The sequence below is a fragment of the Pipistrellus hanaki genome (genome assembly GCF_964339955.1).
Source record: "Pipistrellus hanaki genome assembly, chromosome: 10".
Taxonomy (NCBI): Eukaryota; Metazoa; Chordata; class Mammalia; order Chiroptera; family Vespertilionidae; genus Pipistrellus; species Pipistrellus hanaki.
Window position 1 is genome coordinate 19,408,566 of NC_140512.1, and position 19,857 is coordinate 19,428,422.

The window sequence follows — 19,857 nt, forward strand, 5'->3', positions numbered from 1 at the left end:
ATATTGTCAGTTTCAAGTATCTAGCAAAATGATTCTACATTTATATACCTTACAAAGTAATCACAATAGGTCTAGTAACCATCTGTCACTGTATATACTTATTACAATATTATTGACTCTATTTCCTATGTTGCACATTGCATCCCTGTGACTTATTTTACAACTAAAGCATGTATTTCTTAATCCCCTTCTTCTGTCTGCCATTCCTCCTCCTCCCTCCCTTTAAGCAACCTATCAGTTTGTCACCTGTATCTATGAGTTCGTTTTTTTCTTTTAGAACCATGTTCTTAAGATCCATTCATGTTATTTAGAACACATGTAAATCTCTTGCTTCTAGCTGCTACATAGTACTCCATGTGTTCCCATCACTGTTCACGTATCTACTAGAATACTCCCAATAAGGAAAAAAACACAATTCTTTATTTATTCTCAAGAGCAAAATTTTGGATCCACAAAATTTTATATGTGTGTGTGTCGGGGGGCGGGGGGAGATGACAGTGATAAAAAGTGGGTCTGACTGAAGTTTGAAAAAAATAACTCACAATCATGTGAAAATTGGAGTAGAAAAAGTCCGGAATATATATAAGTAGGCTACTTAGGAGATTGCAGCAACTCAAGGGATTGCACCTTAGCCCAGCTTGATGGTCATTGTGAAATTAAAGAGAAGTGGAAAGATTCAAATGATATCTAGAAGTTAATGTTGATTAACCTTAGTGATAGAATGAATGTGGAGGGGAGGGAAAAAGATGTCAAGAGTGGCTCTTAGCACTCTAATTAGGCATATGGAAAGATAAAATTTATTCACTAAGATAGTGAACATTGGAATATGATTTTTAAAAGAGAATGATTACATGGACCTAACACTGGTTAACATAAAACTACACAATGAAATAATCTTTAATCCACCCATTCTATGCAGCAAAGATTTTATGAATATTTACTATACTAATATTTGCAATCCTATTAACTGTACTAGAAATTTAAAAGTCTGGCAGGGAGATCAAAGACTGACAACCAAATATTATAATTCTAGAATTACTATGGTGACTATATGGGGGCACAGAGCACATGGCATGTTGAAGTCTGGAGATACACTGAAGCAGACCCTGAAGAGAGCAGAGGGAAATCCAATCACAGAAGTATGTTGGCATGGGTGAATGTAACATTTCAGGACAACATCACAAAATCTATGTTTGCTGGGGAAGAATTAATTGGTGGAGAGGAATGAGGCTGTGAGGAATGAGAAAGGCTATTATCATTTTATGGCATAAGAAAAATTTATTGCAGAAGTTACTGGAAGCTATTTTTAGCAGAGAAGTAACATTAAATTTGGGTGTTAGATTACTTTAGCACCAAGAGAGAAAGTCAGGCAGGACACTTCCAATGTTCTCTGAGATGAAAATATGAACAATGGCAGGGACATTGGGAATAGACCAAAGGGGACACATTAAGAAGATATTTGTTTAGGAATTAGCCTGGCTGGCATGGATCACTGGTTGGGTGTCAACCTATGAATCAGGAGGTCATGGTTCCATTCCCAGTCAGGATGTATGCCCAAGTACAGACTCCATCCCCAGTGTGGAGTGTGTGGGAAGCAGAGGAATTCGATTTGGAAGTACCTGATGATTGCTTGAATACTGTGAGGAATCAAGAAGACTCCTAGGTTTCTGACCTTAGTAGCTCTGATTTTTATTAGTATTGGGACCAGAAGAGAGAGAGATGTTTTGATGAGATGATGTTTTCAATTTAGAAGAATTTTAATTTCTGTCTTTTTGAAGAATAATACAGATAGAGGTTATATATAGGACCAGTCCCATGAACCAGGTCTGAGTTGGGGATACAGATATAAGAATAGGCTAGTCAATTGGTGTACCTGTAGATTGAGAAGATAAAGAATTAAGGTTAATAATTTTGTGAGCAATAAGTATACACAAAGTGAGTAAGAATGGTAAAAGGATATAAGAGGAGAGGAGAAGCAGTAATGGGCATGGGGAAAGTGAGAGATAATTTTATATGCATAATTGGCACTATTAGCTCTCTTAAATATTTTTTCTTTTTTTTATTGTTTGAAATATTACAAATAGTAGCACACATGTCTCCTTTTTCCCCCTTCATTGACCTCCCCCTGGCCTCCCCTCACCAGCCCCTCCCCCCACTGTCTTGTATCCATTGGTTATGCTTATATGCATGCGTACAAGTCCTTTGGTTGATCTCTTACAATCCCCCACCCCCAACCTCCCCTGCCTTCCCACTATAGTTTGACAGTCTGTTAAATGCTTCTTTGCCTCTGTATCTATTTTTACCCCATTTCTTTCCTTTAAAAAATCTTGCCTCTGCAGACTAGAAATAAACATATAATTTAAAAAAATGTTTGAGTCCCAATTTCAATGTCAAACAGTTCCTTATGTGTACATGTCAGCAATGATATCTGGATGGTTGGGCACATAGTGGCAATGCAGGTCCGACCCTCTCTGGTTTGGTCCTAGGCAGCCTGCAGCAATGCACAGCTGCTAATTGTTAGCATGGCAAGGTGTGTGGCTAATTTTAAATGTTCTCTAAAATGCAATTTGGCCCGGCCAGTGTGGCTCAATGCTTGAGCATCGACCCATGCAACAAGCAGTCACTGATTCAATTTTCAGTCAGGCCACATGCCTGGATTGCAGGCTTGAGCCCCCAACAGGAGGTGTGCAGGTGGCAGCCAATCCATGTTGATGCATTCATGTTTCTCTCTTTCCTTCTCCCTTCTTCTCTCTCTAAAATCAATAATAATATATTTAAAATGAAATGCATACACAAAAATAAACTCAAAATGGATACAGGACTTAAACATAAGAATGGAAACCATAAAAATACTGGAGGCATCCACAGGCAGCAAAATCTCAGACATATGCCAAAAGAACTTCTTCACTGATACTGCCCCTAGGGCAATGGAAGCTAAAGAGAAAATAAACAAATGGGACTACATCAAAATAAAAAGCTTTTTTACAGCAAAAGAAACCATCAACAAAACAATAAGAAAGCCCACTGTATGGGAGAACATATATGCAAATGTTATCACTGATAAAGGTTTAATCTCCAACATCTACAGATAGCTTATACAACTAAATAAAAGGAAGATGAATGATCCAATTAAAAAATGGGCAATGGACCTAAATAGAATATTTTCAAAAGAAGACAGAAGGAAGGCTAATAGGCACATGAAAACATGCTCAAAGTCACTAATTATCCGTGAGATGCAAATCAAAACAACAATGCGGTACCATCTCACACCTGTCAGAATAGCCAACATCAACAAATCAACAAACGACAAGTGTTGGCGAGGTTGCGGAGAAAAAGGAACCCTTGTGCACTGCTGGTGGGAATGCAGACTGGTGCAACCACTGTGGAGAACAGTATAGAGTTTCCTCAAAAAACTGAAAATGGAACTCCCATTTGACCCAGTAATCCCACTCCTAGGAATATATCCCAAGAAACTAGAAACACCAATCAGAAAGGATATATGCACCCCTATGTTCATAGCAGCACAATCTACAATAGCTAGAATCTGGAAACAGCCTAGGTGCCCATCAGCAGATGATTGGATCAAAAAACTATGGTACATCTACACAATGGAATACTATGCTGCCATAAAAAGAAGGGATTCTCATCATTTGCAGCAACCTGGATAGAACTAGAGAACATCATGCTGAGTGAAATAAGCCAGTCAATGAAAGAGAAATACCACATGACCTCACTCATTTATGGATATTAAAGAACATTATAAACTGATGAACCAAAAGACAGATATAAAGACAGTAAAGCAACAAGCAGACTGTCAAATTACAGCCGGGAGGGTAGGGAGATCTGGGGGAGAAAAGAGATCAACCGAAGGACTTGTATACATGCATATAAGTACAACCAATGGACACAAAACTCTGGGGAGGGAGGGTATGTATAGGGGGTGGGGCAATGTTAAAATATGTACACAGATAATAATTTAATAAAAAATATTTTAAAAAATAAATAAAATAAAATGAAATGCAATTTATACAAACATTCTCTAAAATGTTACTCTGGTTTACCTCTGATTTCTCTTTTACATTAAATTTATTTTTGCATATGATAGCCTACTTTTGACAAATAATCCAGGTTCATAGTATTTACATTTTATAGCATAAATAAAGTTTTAAAATATAATAAAAATGATTGTTCTATAAAATTTCCCCTTGTCTTGCAGTTTACATGCTCTTGTATTCTGCTTAATATAACCCTTCCATAATTTCCTTTCCAATTTTGCTTTCTTTGTGTTCTTTCACATATATGAAAATATTTTACCATTTCTAATTCTAAAATTTTAGTCTTTATTTGACTCATTAGATTCCACAAATTAAACACACACACACATACACACACAAAAAAAAAACAACAAAAAAACAAACACACAGACTCTAGATACAGAGAACAGATGGACAGCTGTTGGAGGGGAGGGGGTTTGGAAGGGCTGGGTGTCAAAGGTAAAGAGGGGGGAAAAAGCGCCTCCAAAACTCAGTCACAGACAACAGTATGGTGATTGCCAGAGAGAAAGGGACTGGGGAAGAGGCAAAAGATGTTAAAGGGGGGGGGGGGGGGGGGATAAATGGTAGGAGGTGATTTGGGGTAGTGAACACACAATACAATATATAGATGATGTATTATAGAATTGTACACCTAAAACATATATGATTTTATTAAGCAATGATATCACAATAAATTCAATAAAAGTTTTAATAAAACACACCCTTTTACTCCCTCCCCACAAGCCCCTGGATACTAAGAAATTATATTAACAACTAGAGTCCCAGTACATGAATTTCTGTACCAGTGGGGTCCCTCAGCCTGGCCTGCGGGCTGAAACCAGCTCTCCAACATCCCCCAAGGGGTCCTGGATTAAAAGAGGGTATAGGCCAGGCCAAGGGATCCCAACAGTGTATGATCGGGGCTGGAGAGGGACACAGGAGGTTGGCCAGCCAGGGGGGACTGTGGGAGGGCTCCAGGGCCTGTATGGCTTGTCTCACTCAGTTCTGATTGGCAGGACCCCAGCAGCAAGCTAACTTATCAGTATAAGCATCTGCCCGCGATGGTAAGTGCATGTCATAGTGAGTGGATGAGCAGCCTTAACATATTATTAGCATATTGTGCTTTGATCGGTTGACTGATGACCAGACACTTAGCATATTAGGCTCTTATTATATAGGATAATAACCCAAATGTCATTGCTTTTTTTTAACATGGCTTTTCCAAGGACCTTTGTCATTTGTCTGCCCAGCATTTTAATTTAACCCTTTCTCTCTGTTTGAGAAATCCACCATCGTTTGAGCATATTGAGAAAAAAGATCTCATCTCCCATTGCAGAGATGTGAATAAAAAATATCTACCTGAACCCTGACAGCTAGGGTGTGGTCTGAGAGCTACTTTTAGTCAGTCATGGGTGAAGATTTTGAATCTGGACTAATTGACCAACAAAGGCACAGAAAACTGAGAATGTTCTCTAGTGTCCAGTGGCAGTGGCCCATGGTAGGGTTTGGCTTCCCGGGCTGGCAGTGCTAGCAGTTGTCAAAAGTCAGAGGTACTCAACAGAGTTCTCCTTTGTATAAAACTTCCTTTGTATGAAAACTATATCAGGTATTCCATCTCAATAGTAACCAAACAAATCCACTATGATTGGTTGCATTTAGCATTTTCTCATATACCTTTTGACTATTTGTATGTTTTCTTTGGAGAAATGTGTATTTTTTATGTCCATATCCCACTTTAAAATTGGGTTATTGGTTTTCTCCTTCTTTTGAGTTATGAGTTCTTTTATATATTTTGAAGATTAACCTTTTTTTTTCTTTCAATAACTATTTATTGATTGCCATGTGCCAGCAACTGCTTTGGCAAGGCTTATCATAGTCCATTTTCTCTATAGAAATCTGACCATCCCCTCCCCCTAGCAGCTTCTCTTTGTAATTCAAACTCCAACTTCTCAACCTGCTATCTCAATATTTTCATGCTCATATTGAATATTGTTTTTACTTAGTAAGATCTTGATCAATATGTTGTTATTCTGAGGCAGCAGTCTTGGGAATTTCTAGTCTCCTATGATTTCTACTCTCCTGTGATTTCTACTACTCATTATTGTTTCTGGAAAGATGCCACGTAGATGCATTTGATTCACTAATAGAGTTGTGCAAGATTAAAATATGAAAATAAAAGATTTTTTGAGTGAATGCAAACCCACTTTGAAGGAATATAAACAATTTTATTAAATAGCATATTGGAGTTCAAATCTGAATGAGAAATTGTAGGAGTTGACCAAGAAACAAGTGTGGCCTCAAATTGTTAGCAATAAATTAAATCAATGATAATTGTAAGGATACTCAAGAATAGAAAATAATAAGCAACAAAAATACAAGGGATGTGATTATCTGAGATGATATTGAGAGTATTAACAAGGGATGGGTTTAGAAATAAAGTAAATGTTTTTCCTGAGATGAATACATGTAACACTTTATTAACGTAGACTTTTGAAGAAAGTAAGCCAAGATGATGTATTACTTCTTCCCCAATTATAAAATCAGCTTTGAGAAAGTGGCCTGCAACTATCAATCCATAAGATCCCTAGGAAAGAGGTGAATTTCTCAGAAAATGAAGAAAAAGAATCAACATGCTATTATGTTTAGATTTAAAAAGTAGATTAGACTTGTAAGTGTGAATTTTTTTAATACCTTACTTTTACTATTTTGGTAATACACCAATAGTATTACAGATCCATTTTAAGTCTGGCACATTTATTAGCTGCTTTGCAAATATGCAAAGTACAGCATTTTTTACTAAAAATGACAAACATTGGGGCCAAAGAATATGTAGTTTACAACTTTATTATAATTGGAAACTAATCATTTTTCTGAAGTATATTTATATATGGTTAGAATGTTTTGGGTATATAAGAACATCAGGTCTGTTTGCATTTACAGAATGCCCTTATAAGTTAATTATTGAAGAAATTTAACCAAGCATTAATTTGAATCTGAATACGTATTATAATTTGCTTCTAGACAAACTGTAGTTAAAATATTGTATACCAAGAAATGCATCTCATTTGCTTGGCATTGTCAAAATCAAAATTATTACAACTATGATACCAGGTTAATACTAATAGTATTGTTGGGATATATGCCACTAGTATTAAGTTGGTATCATAATAATTTTGTTTTTGAAAATCCTAAGAAACTAGAAACACCCATCAGAAAAGACATATGCTCCTCATGTTCATAGTGGCACAATTCACCATAGCTAAGATTTGTAAACAGCCTAAGTGCCCATCAGCACATGAGTGGATTAAAAAACTGTGGTACAGCTACACAATGGAATACTACGCTGTGGTAAAAAAAGAATTATTACCATTTGCAACAGCATGGATGGAACTGGAGAGCATTATGCTGTGAAATAATCCAGTCAGAGAAAGGTATATATCACATAATCTCACTCATTTATGGAATATAATGAACAACATAAACTAATGAACAAAAACAGATCCAGAGTCAGAGAAGCATCGATCAAACCATCAAACCTCAGAGGAAAGGTAGGGGAGGTATGGGGGAGAGATCAAAGGACTTGTATGCATGCATATAAACCTAACCAATGGACACAGGCAACAGGGGGGTAAGGTTATGAATGGCTGGGGGGGGGGCGCGATGGGGTGATAAAGACACATAAGTAATACCTTAATCAATAAAGAAATGGAAAAAAAAGAAAAGAAAAGAAATACTAGTGGTATTCTATTTAGGTGACTATTCTAGCCTTTCCCCATAAGAAGTTTAAACATTTAAATTTGAGTCACCTATAAAGGAAATGTGTCTCAACTCTTACCTTTCTGGATGGCTCAGGGTCATTATTAGGAAAATCAATACCTGTGCTGGGTTGCAACACTCCACTGTCCCCTGGAAGACTGATGAGTGCTTCCACTGTAACAAATAACCTTGCGTGACTCTGTCTTTACATTTTTTTCTGTGTACTCTTTGCACTTTCCCCTGTCCTCAGTCACTGTCAGGCTGTCAGCACGCCAGCCTCTGGAGTTTCCATCCTCACCCCACCTCCCCACCCATAAACCACTGCACACATCCTCTTATAAGGTGTAGCAACATCTTACTATATGTAAGATTCATTAAATTCACAGAGGATTAGGGAGAAGAGAAGAGAGTAAAGTTACCAAAACTGCAAATGCTGGAACTTGCAAATTCCAAACCTACAAATATTTGAAATGAGAATTCCGGACATCTTTGAAAGGAGTAATGAATAGGAGCTGCCTTTGCTGCAATAAGTGACACTTCACTTCAAGTGTACTACTTGTTTCATTTCCAGGGACACCAGAGAGCTGCATCAGATTTTCCTCTGGAAGGTTTATGGAAACACTCACCCTCAGAGAGTGGGAGAAGGAAGTGGAAGAATTTAATCCTGATGGAAATGATCCCCAGGGGCCTGACCCGGAGAAACCATTCTGTAATTGGGAGCTGGCCCAAAGGGAACCGATGCCTCGGGGATAGAACACCGTCCATAAGAGGTCTCAGGGCCAAAAAGCAAGGTTTTCGTGCCGAATGCATGCTCCTTGCTATACTGTCTTCAGATATGGCAAGGAAGTATGGGGAGAAAAAGAAAGAAAATTCATTGGAAAATTTTAAATACAAAAATTAAAGAGCCAATAAGCAGAATGAGTTTTTCTGATTTTTTATGTTATCCACTCACTCCTTAGTGAAAGGAATAGAACTTTTACATATTATAAGAAAATTTAAAGTCACCCTAGTGGAAAAAAAAGAGAAAAAAGAAAGGTGAGGTGGAAGTAGAAATCCTATTAGCAGTGCATAACTAATACTTAAATAAAATGCTATTTCAATTTCATTTCCATTAGTTTTCCCAAAAATACAAGAATAATAAATTCATGGTCCCTTATAGTTTATTGAAAGCCAACCAGAAAATATTAGTTAAATACCTAATAAATTCCAGTCTTCCCACTAAATAAGTCCACATTAATTACAATGCCTTGACATTTCTTTAGTGACAGAACACACATACTAATTTCTTCATTTAAAAAATAACTTCCTGAACTTGCATATTTTGCATAATATCCCAGGAGCTTTCTATATCTCCAAAGGTTTGGTCTTGTTACTTCTGTTTTCAGCTCTCCAATGACTTTCTGTACTGGAGTTAGAGAAATGGAGACATTCTTTGGGTTTATAGGAAAAGGTAATTATCATTTGTCCAATTAAGTATTTAGGTTGTACAATCAATAAAAGTTGGGTGGAAAGGGAGGTTAGGGGGATAGTTTTGTTGACCAAATCTACTAGGTACTGAGTTTGAATAACCTGATACACCATGAATTACTATAGTGGTAATGAAGAATGAAGAATGGCATAGCCAGATAAACACTATATTCTGGAGAAAGTGTTTATAGCTGAGGGTACTGAGAGAGAAACAAGTATATGAATTTAGAATAGGGATTCATGAGATTAATCAAGAGAATTAACGTTAGAAAAAAATTTAAAGCAATGGGAATAAAAGAAAATTAATTCAAGAACAAAATTATTACAATTGTGAAACAAGGTTGATTCTGAGGCCAAATTGATGCTGCTGCTTCAAACCAATGACCTACAATACAGCATTTCATTAGGAAGTGCATTTGTCCAAGGATTCCAGGCCAGGCTGAACTCCTATTCAGGGATTAAGGTTTTGAGAAAGGAACATATATGTTCATTCCTTCAGTCAACTCACATTCATTGAGTACTTTTTAGTTACCAGAGATAACTCTAAGCTCAAGAGTTAGCAGTGATCAGAACAAATTATCTGACCTCTTGAAGCTTACATTTGAGTGGGTGGATAGTGACAATAACTAACCAACAAATGGACATAGAATGTATTTTCAGTTATAGTAAGTACAATGAAGATAAATTAGAGGAAAGGAGTAGAGAAAATCAGCAGGTACAATTTTGGATAAGTTGTCAGCTGAGTTTCCTAAAGACTCTTAGATGAATATCTCAAAATGAGAAAAAGAAAGATGTAGATATTTGGAAGACAAGTAGTCCAGGAAAATGAAATGAGAAATTTAAGATCTTAGGTAGACCGGGATGTACTTGTTCTGCTCTAAGATCAGGAAAGGGGGCAGCATAGCTAATATAAATAGGCTGAAGACAGTGTAAGTCAAACTTCCATTTTATTACAGCTAATAACTAATATCAATTTGTGTTTTTACTAGTCCCTAAAAATTCACATTTGTAGTGTCTTTAACAATTAACTTTAATGAAAATAGTGCCATTCAGACAAGATGTGTTGACCACTTGGTCTAATTTTAACTGGTTATTACATACATATATAGCCTATAATGGAGCTAAGATAGCTGCCTATTATATCAGAAGGGACTGGCTACTTCAGTGTTATTACATTTTAATCTAATGCTAGAAATGATTTTCAATAACTGACAGAATTCCCAAGCCTTTAACGAAGAAGAGTTCTTGTGGTGAAAATCTTCTAACCATGTTGCTTTTAATCACAGGGCAGCAGGGTATTTTGAGAACTGTTACTTTATAATATTTTAGTAAAAGCATTGTTTATCTGTCTACTTTGCAGCATGATGATTGGAGGCCTCAAAGTTTCAGATATTGTTCGTGAGTATGGTCTGAATAAAAGTTACAGTTTACAAAAATAAATCATAAAACCTTCTACACCTGTTGCAACTTGGTTGGAGATAGATATCTATGTTTTTAAATAAAGAACTTAGCAATAAGAATTAGGCACTGCTGTTTCTATTTTTGATGATTTCTATTCTCTCTGAGAAATATAACAGATCTATGGTCAATCGGATTCTGGATTCCTCTGTCCCTCAGATCAGGAGGATAGAAGATATAAGAAAAAAAGTCTTAGACAGCTTTATTTTACAGATTTGAAATTTAGATACCAAAATGATGTTTGTAGAATAGGATGTTAGGTTATAGTTTTCAAATCATAGATGTGTAAAACAAGTCTCGGAAAAAGCTTTTTCAGGTAGGGCTCCATGAAGAATGACTGGGAATAACAGAACTTCTCCTTTCAGAAGGGCTATATGTCTAATCCAGGACTAATGTCATGAGCCACTGGTCATTACTATGCTGATGTCATTTCAGAAAAACATGGACTCTCAATAGAAGACAGTTGTAATCAATTTGATGAAGGCTCTCTTGTGTGCTAACTACATAATGAGTAATTTTACTGTCTCTGAAAGTCACCGAATTGTAAGATCTTATGAATGTATCTCAATATACACTAAGTGGCCAGATTATTGTGATCTCTGAATGCATAATAATCTGGCCACTTAGTATATGTCCTATATAATAAAAGGCTAAAATGCAAATTGTCCCCTCGACCAGCAGGCAGTTCGAACCCCCACCCATGCATGCACGAATTCATGCACCGGTCCTCTAATATATATATACTATATATATATTGAGTGGCCAGATTATTATGCATTCAGAGATCATAATAATCTGGCCACTCAGTGTATATTCACAACTGAACAATATGCACAAAAATTATTAAATATTTGCTACCAATATTGTGATTTATTTTTTGTCCACTCAGAAAAGCATCTCAGAGCATTTGAAAATATTTACCTAATCAGCAAAGAAGAATAGGTTATGCTTGTTAAGACAGTGGAAAGATTTATAAGTACAACGTTTTAAAATCATCCATTTCTCTTCCCACTAAATAAGTCCCATGATTTATTTTCCAGTTGAAGTGTCTTTTATTTCTCCCAGATAAAAATGTATAGGAATGTGGACAGGAGTTAGAAAATCAATATAATTAAAGACATGAACTTGAGGGAAATTAATTAAACGCCAGATATCACAGTTTTGAAACCCCAGACTTTACCTAATTTTATTATGGGTTGTGAAAAGTCAAAGAAGTGAGTCTTATGATCATTAATATTGGTTTTATTTTAATGATATACTCCAAAAAAGTTGTTCTTTCAGCTGCAACTGAACTAAAACATATAAAACTAGTAGTATATTGATTAATGTTATACTTCCGGTAATAGCAAAATATTATTTCATTTTCCTTGATTTTGTATTTGTTATAATTTATGATATTAAGTTAGTAATTGATTGATTCACTTTCCCTCTAGTCTCTTTCATGAAATAAAAAGCACACACCTTAGAAATAGGTATTTGCATTACATATCTTGAAAACAGCGGGGTTGACAAAAGTCCCAAGTCAAAAGAGAATTGTGTTACATTTTAATGTACAATAACACCTCCAGTGCTAGTGCCTTTCACAGGAGCAAAGCAGCATGCAAAAACCATATACTCTCTGTCAGTGGTTCTGAACACAAATTGAATCACTTACTAAAAAATGGCATTATAAGATCTCAAAGGGATGTAAAACTTCACTAAATGTTCCTCTACTGGTAAAATAAACATTTAGTGAGCTTTAGGTGTAATTGTTTAGTGTTCCTAAAATGAACATTCAAATGCAATGCTTAGAATCTTCCACGGTAAGAATGTTGGCAAAAGAAAGAAAAAGAAGCAAGTATCAGACAAACAAAAAAGTATTTCAATCTTGATATAAAGTAACAGCTGGACCCTTTTAACTACAAACTCCAATGGTCTACTGTTGTGATGGAGGTTATTACTTACATAGTAAAAATGTTCTCTTCTAATAGGGCATAAGGAGAAGGTAAAAAAAGAAATGTTATTTCATTTTGGCTTCCTGGAATGACAACAACTTTAACATCACTGAAAGCATTGATCTGCCCTTCAGGAATGTTATTTACATTTCAGTGGGTAGAAACTTGGACTGATAGAAGAATGGTTTTCCTTATGGATATTTATAGCACCAATAATGATTTCTCTTTGGATTGAATATCTCTTTATCACTCAATGCTTGACTGGGAATAGATTCAAAATTTTAATAATAAATGTGTCAAATTCTTGTTGAAAAAGCTCATATTAAATTTATTTATTACAATAAAATAAATTTTTGTAAAACTTGTTATCTCTCTTCTCTCATAAGAATGTCTGCATTGTTTTTTGAGAAAATTATTTGTAATTGATAGTTAAATTTTTATAAAAATGTATGTGATATCTCGGGTTGAACAGCACACTTTTATGTACAGATATGAAAAAATTTGAATTTCACAGTTCTTGTAATAAAATTGTTTAAGACACTAAGGTATGCTGTTTGCAGTGGGCTGGAGTCCATAGATATTGGAGTCCATGAATAGGAGAAATCACAGCAATTAAGATATTTCCACTATCTTCTGTCAGATGCCAAAATAACTTTCTGGTCTTGATTTTGGTTCTCTTAAAAGTTGGGGCAGTGTTACAAGTGAGCTTATATCCATTTAAAGGAAACATTTAACTTTACGGTTAGTAACTTCCTTAACAGAAAAACTAAAGAAGTACTACTTTGAAACATGATTGTGGATGATCTTAGTATATGAATTAAAAGAAACGAGAATCCAGGCACACTCATGGGACCTGAGGTTAGTTCATGACAACATTCAGAACACAGGCTGAGGCAGACAAACTGGTAGGAGTGGTCAGTGAAACCATGAATTAGCATTCCAGATCATTGGAAGAAATGTCAGGCAGGACCCACTGACTTAAACCCTGGGAAATTCAGAACGTTGGACAATTCCTAAAGACAGGCATGCTTCCAGGTAGAGTACTTAACCTTTAGGTAACCAGACCTACTCATTTAATGCTACCTCTTGGTGTCTCACTTATACCTGCATGTGACCTTAATCCCAAAGGAATTATCTCATTCATCCAAAGAACTCTGTGATCTGTGTTTCACATGAGTTTACAACTTCAGTCCTGGCATGACGGTTCATAATGTGCATGCTACCTGGGGTTATGACAGGCTTGCCACTGGGCCTTGTTCTATTAACTTACTTTAAAAATTGACTGAACATAAAAAGGTGAAAAAATGATCATCCAAGTTATGGAAAAGAGTCTCTTTACCCATACCTGATGATTCTTCAGAGCCAAGGCCTCTGGGCTGTTTACATACAAGGCCATTCAGCAGCTGTTTTATAGCAAGCTGAAATGAAGTGTTCAGCCTGGGTCAGGGGTTGGTGGTGCAGAGAAAGGCTTTAAGAATCTGCTGAAGTTCTGCCTAGGGCCACGTGGCATAACTGTAGATGGTAACTCACGCACGTTAAGGTCTTCCCTGCAGCCTCTGGTAAGTAAGGGAATGGCTCCTTTGGAGCGAGGACTTTGAGTCAATTTCTGCAAGGGATAACTGCAATTCAAGACGGTCTATCTGATTTCTAATCAAAGACCAAATGCCATTTTAGCTACATCTGTTACCAAGATTAAAATTAGCAATGCAACAAAATGTATACATATGAAAATGCTTAAAAGAATATATTCTTCTTCATAACTACGTTTCTGATTAGTGTTTTCTGTTCTGAAACTGAATGGTGAGGTGAAGTACAGAAAAATCATAAGAATGGTTTTCTCAGTTATGAGCAACATAACCAGATATTTTATCTACCGTAGGTCTTTTTTCACCTTTGCTAATGAAAAATGAATGGATGCCCAGTTCCCAAAAAGAAATACTCCAAGGTGGCAAGCATTATAGGCAAGAAGAAGCAGGGGATTTCCTCCTACCTCCAGTTGCATTAGCAGCTTTGCTGTTTTTTATTTTTTATTTTTTATTTTTTATTGTGGGTTGGAATCAGTCTTAAGAACCCCACATGGTTCACAAGTCTGTTACTCTGATGCTTAGAGTAATTAAATACCTTCTTGATTATTTTTTTTTGTGTGGATTCACAGGTATTACAGATTTATTTTATTGTCTTTTGATGGCTTTAAAGAGTACTAAGAAGTCATGAGAATATTCCAGTAGTAGGAGAGAAGGGAGCAATGGCCCTACTGCTGCAGAAGGAAGAACATAGAACTGTGATTTTATTGAAGAAATCTTATGAAAGATTGATATCATGAAGAAGTGACAAATATAAAAGTTCTAGGGTATTTGTTTAGTTGAGTAACATATGATTGTTATTCTTTAAAGTCTGAGAGCACCAAAGTAGATAAGGTTTTTCTTGATAAATTATATATTAAAGGTTAGTCAATCTAGAGCTCAGGATCAATTCTGAAGGAGTAGCAGTAATTTTTATTAGAATGTCAACTCCACTAGTTTCCCAATTATAATTGTAGGAAAATGTGGAGATTCTGAGATTGTAGAATGTGCCCTAGGTGTCTATCCAGATAGTTATGTGACCTGAGAAAAGAGCTTTTTATTTATCCAAGTACATAATGTGTAAATAATAATATTGATTCCCCAAAGTCATGTATGTAACTCAGCCTTATTACTTAATGGTCAGCTCTGGGCATGCAGAGGTAATTCAAACTGGCACCAAACTGAGCAAAGTACTGTCAATGCTGAAAAGAACTCTGAAGAAGATTTAGGACAAACCACTCTGGGGCTCATAAATGTGTGGTTTCAGGATATGTCTCCAAAAATTCAACTGGAACCTGAAATTTAAGCTAGATTATATATTTAAATATATTAATATTAAATTTCATGACATCTAATTCATCATGAGAATATTATAATGAATTTAAAATGGATATTTTATTTAATATTTTCACCTTTAATACAGTTAATACAGTTTTTATTTTTAAAACCAGAGAAAAGGTCATATTGTTAATCATTCTACTCTTGGCATGCTTCTGTTTGTTAAGACATCAGTTCTTTGCTATATAAATATTATATTTAGCTAAGGTAATTAGATGTAATACATTAAAATTGCAAATATGCAGCCTAATGAATGCCACTAAATAATATTGCAAACCCCATAGGAAAATACACTAAAAAATTTACTGTTTATTACTGACTTCTTCATATAATGACTTTCTATAAGTTAGACCATTATTTTTCAGACATAATTTAAAGCAGGCTTATATGATTAACACAACTTCTTTATTTAAAATATTTAAAATACTTTCAATCAGTCTCCACTATCATTTATTTTTGACAATCTGAAGAAGAAACAAGACTCATGTATAAAACCATTTTCTCTCCGTTGGTATTTTTTGCCTATATCATATACTTTGGCAATAAACAACTAAATGTCTCAGCCTAAACTGTCTGAGGAGTGTGAAGTAAAAAAAAAAAAAAAAAAGAGGTTTTAATACTTTAGCAACTTAAAAATATTGAGTTCTTAAATAATTATAGTCTACTGGACATCTGCAGGTAAATGAAGGAGGTAGTGCAGACCCTAACTATTCACAAACACAGCTTATTTGCTGATGGTATACCTCAGATATTTTATGGGCTAAGCAAGAGTGTACATGTTATGCATTTTGTTTATAATATAACTCACTATTAATTGCAGTTCAGTAAACTAGATTCATCTTTAGAGTTTATAATTCATATAAATATAATTTACACATATAAGAACTGGAACGATGGAATGAAAGTATTACTTTTCCAGTTTTATTATTTTAAAATCTCATACATACACAAACACACAATTTCATTAGAGATAAGCTACATGCATGCAGGTGTTACTTAAATGAATAAATTTGTTACGTGTTATTTATTTGTATGTTTCAATTCCATCATTCCCCTTTTACATCTAAGTCTACTGAGGGCTGGAGATACTACCTAGATTACATAATTCTATGTGGGTAAATAATAAGGCAGATTGTGGCTCATGTTACAGAGGTCTTTCCATGGAAACCTACTTCCCACATTCAAGGTTTCAATTTCATATGTTGTTCATGTTTGACTCAGCTACACACAGGGACCTGCGATTGTGCTTGAGCTGAGTGGATCCCCAGGATCATATTTCCCCACTGGGAAGTGAAGACCAGTGAAGTGAAATAACGGAGAAAACTGGAGAGATCATGGCAGGACTTGAACCCAACTGAGCCCTGTGCTATTTCAGTTGCTACCTAGATATGAAGATAATTTATTTGCAAGATCACAGCGTCGCCTCAGGAGGAAATCACAGATACTTCAGTGGATATACACATACACATTGCTCTTGGCATCTGAAGAGTAGCATTAATTCAGATTAATTAGCCTTCGTTTAGGAAATTGATTTTCTAAAATGACCTTATGAAAGCTTTCAATCCCACAACAGTAGCACATCGGTAACCTGATATTTTAGTGTATTTGAGAGGAAAAACTGATGCAATGAATAGATATAGCAGTAGAGTTCTGCTTACCTTCGTAAGTCCCACTTTCTAGGAGAGCACCACTTTTCTCTAATTCCATAAAATCTTCGACAGTGATGAAGATATAGTCCACTCCGGGGACCTCACCCTCCTTATGTGGCCTTGTAGTGCCTGAATAAGGAAAATTAAAAATGAAAGACTTTAAGTGGTGTATTGTTGAACTTTAGAAATACCAGCATACTTCTGAATATTCAAGAACAGTTGTTTGTACATCCTGCTAGCTCGCAATTTGCATGTGTCCTTCTATTTGTTTGAAAATAGAAAAGATCAGGGGTTAAAGATTAAAGTAAATATACAAAGCATTTTTCTTCATCACATGTGTAAAGAGTCCATTGCTTTGAAATGTGGCTGCAAGGATTTTTCAGTGAAAAAAAATGCAGACCATTGTGGTATTTTTTTGAAGAGGTGGTTTGAATGCTGGGCCAGGAGCCTGCTAGCTCTGGAATTTACATATCTCATTTCCATGAATGGAACTCCGTTGTTCTGTAAACTGCTTTGCTATGACATAAAATACAATAGAAAACAGAAATGTTAGCAAAATGTCAATTTTCAGGAAATGGGACTGTTTTCTCTTGTTAATTTTGCACCAAATAACTTATATGTCATAGAAAGAATCACAAAAATCATTGTTCCTTAAAATTAAATAATAATTAGAATTTAGTCATAATTACAATTGGGTTAGTGTTTTAATGCTCAAAGCACAATCTCCTTCCTTCTTTCCTCCCTTCCTTTTTTCCTTCCTTCCTTCATTATTGCCTTTAATTCTGACTGAACTGAGAGGTGACATGCTCCCAGAGGTTACTGCATGGGTCCAATACTCTTGTCTCTGCGTCACGGATAAAGTGAATGGAGCATATGTGGCCAACCTGACAGGATGGACAACCAGCCTGTGGTAGCTCAGGACCAGCTTCCAGACCTGCTTTCCAGTTTAAGCAGCAGGAACCAAAATGCAGACATAGTAAAAGTTGTGGTTTTGTTTCCTGGCACACTTCCTTTCTTAAACATCCCCTAAGCTTCTTCTTTTCTTTTTCTATGCCACCTACATAAGACATTTTGCATGATCAGACTGGAATTTGCATCACACATACCTGAGAATAGTATGCAGAAGGCAAATGTATAAGCAAGGTAATAGTACATTGACAGTATTTTACTAAAATCTCTGCCATATTCTCTATATCCTAACCAGTAGTTGGCAAACTGTGGCTCTCAAGCCACATGCGGCTCTCGAGCTGTGGTTTGCCGCTCTGTTGACTAATGAGTTTGCTGACCACTGGGATAGGGGCTTAAACACAAGGAACAACAACAGCCTATAATTATTGGAATCGAGAGTCTAACTAAACAAAAAGCATTTCAAACCCTTAATTTTTAGTTCCACTCTCCAAAACCTTTATCAATTAAACCATGAAAATAGCCAGTAAGTTTTCCTTTTGCTCTGTTAGAATCAAACCTGAACTGCAATTGAGAGGCATTGACTAATGTCAGAATATGCAATGTGCTAAGGAAAATTGATTCATGGCAAAAATTATTAATTTTCATTGAAAACTGGTTTTCAAAGATTTGAAGGCGTTTCCTTTTTTCCATAATCATGTTTAATGACTTTCCCCTGAATTTGTTTTTTAATTTGTTTAACTGAGTCACATTTTGCAACATTCCCTACTGTTTTATGCTATTAAATATAAACCTCCCACACTGAGTATGCATAATGTTGTCAAATTAATGTTTCTATGAGAACCTTCACTTTTAATATCCTGACTTTTATGTGCTTAACCCTTGTGAATTAAAAGTGCTTATCGTGGTTTTGGGCAATCAATTTGTTTTTCTCTTTATTTAGAACACACTCTAATCATTAAGAAAAATCATATAGCAAAGTTTCAATTTTCCTTCCTAATTTATCTGTGTATTTCAGAAGCTGCGTGCTTTGATTAATTAACTTCTTGCAGTGCAGTAACACAATGTGAGCACAGGACCGCATGCTTGAGGGCAGTTTCCAGGGTTGCTGACTTGACTGGAGTTACTCCTGGCACTAAATTCTAGGGAACACATTAGTGGTTGTGCTCTTGTTGGGAGGACCATCGGTACTGTGGCTCATTGGGTGGTTTCCCCTCTTTACTTTGTATCTTGAGGCCACGTGACTGAGTTCCTGCATTGGAGATAGATTCCCAGTGGTTGCATCAATGTCACCAGTGTCTGTTGACCTCCTTGATGTTGGTTGCCTATTTGATCTATTTCATTATTGTTTGAAGAACTTCTACACTGTGATTTCAAATGCTGCAATTATTTTTTTAATATTCATCTTCCATCCTCTTTTCTCATTTTTTTCTTCTTTCTATTTAAAATCTCCAGTCTCTTAAACTCTCCAGATATTCCCCAAAGTTGGCTTCCTTTGCCTCTCTAACTACTAAGGGACTGAGAACAACCTAGAATATCTTCTTTCTATTAGTTCACCTTCGCCACTTACAGACTCTTAATAAGCCCCCATGTTTATTAGCTATTTCATTCATAATCTGTAGTTGTTACAGAAAACCATAAACTTTCACTGATATATAACCTACAAATTCAGATTATCTACTGTAAGTCTGATTCTACCAATGTGTGGTAATCTTTTTATATGTCTTCTTCCTTCTGTGTCACAATGCCAATG

The 19,857-nt window shown here is 35.7% G+C and overlaps 1 protein-coding gene across 8 annotated transcripts in view; it reads right to left on the bottom strand.

Annotated features, from left to right (window-relative positions):
* MAGI2 (membrane associated guanylate kinase, WW and PDZ domain containing 2) overlaps positions 1-19,857 on the bottom strand; it is a 1,098,541-nt gene that overhangs the window by 525,952 nt on the left and 552,732 nt on the right. For all 8 annotated transcript variants that reach the window (XM_084897036.1, XM_084897035.1, XM_084897034.1 and 5 more), the window contains one exon: positions 17,208-17,327. In XM_084897036.1, the coding sequence (XP_084753162.1) occupies positions 17,208-17,327 (120 nt within the window). The remainder of the gene's footprint in view (positions 1-17,207; positions 17,328-19,857) is intronic.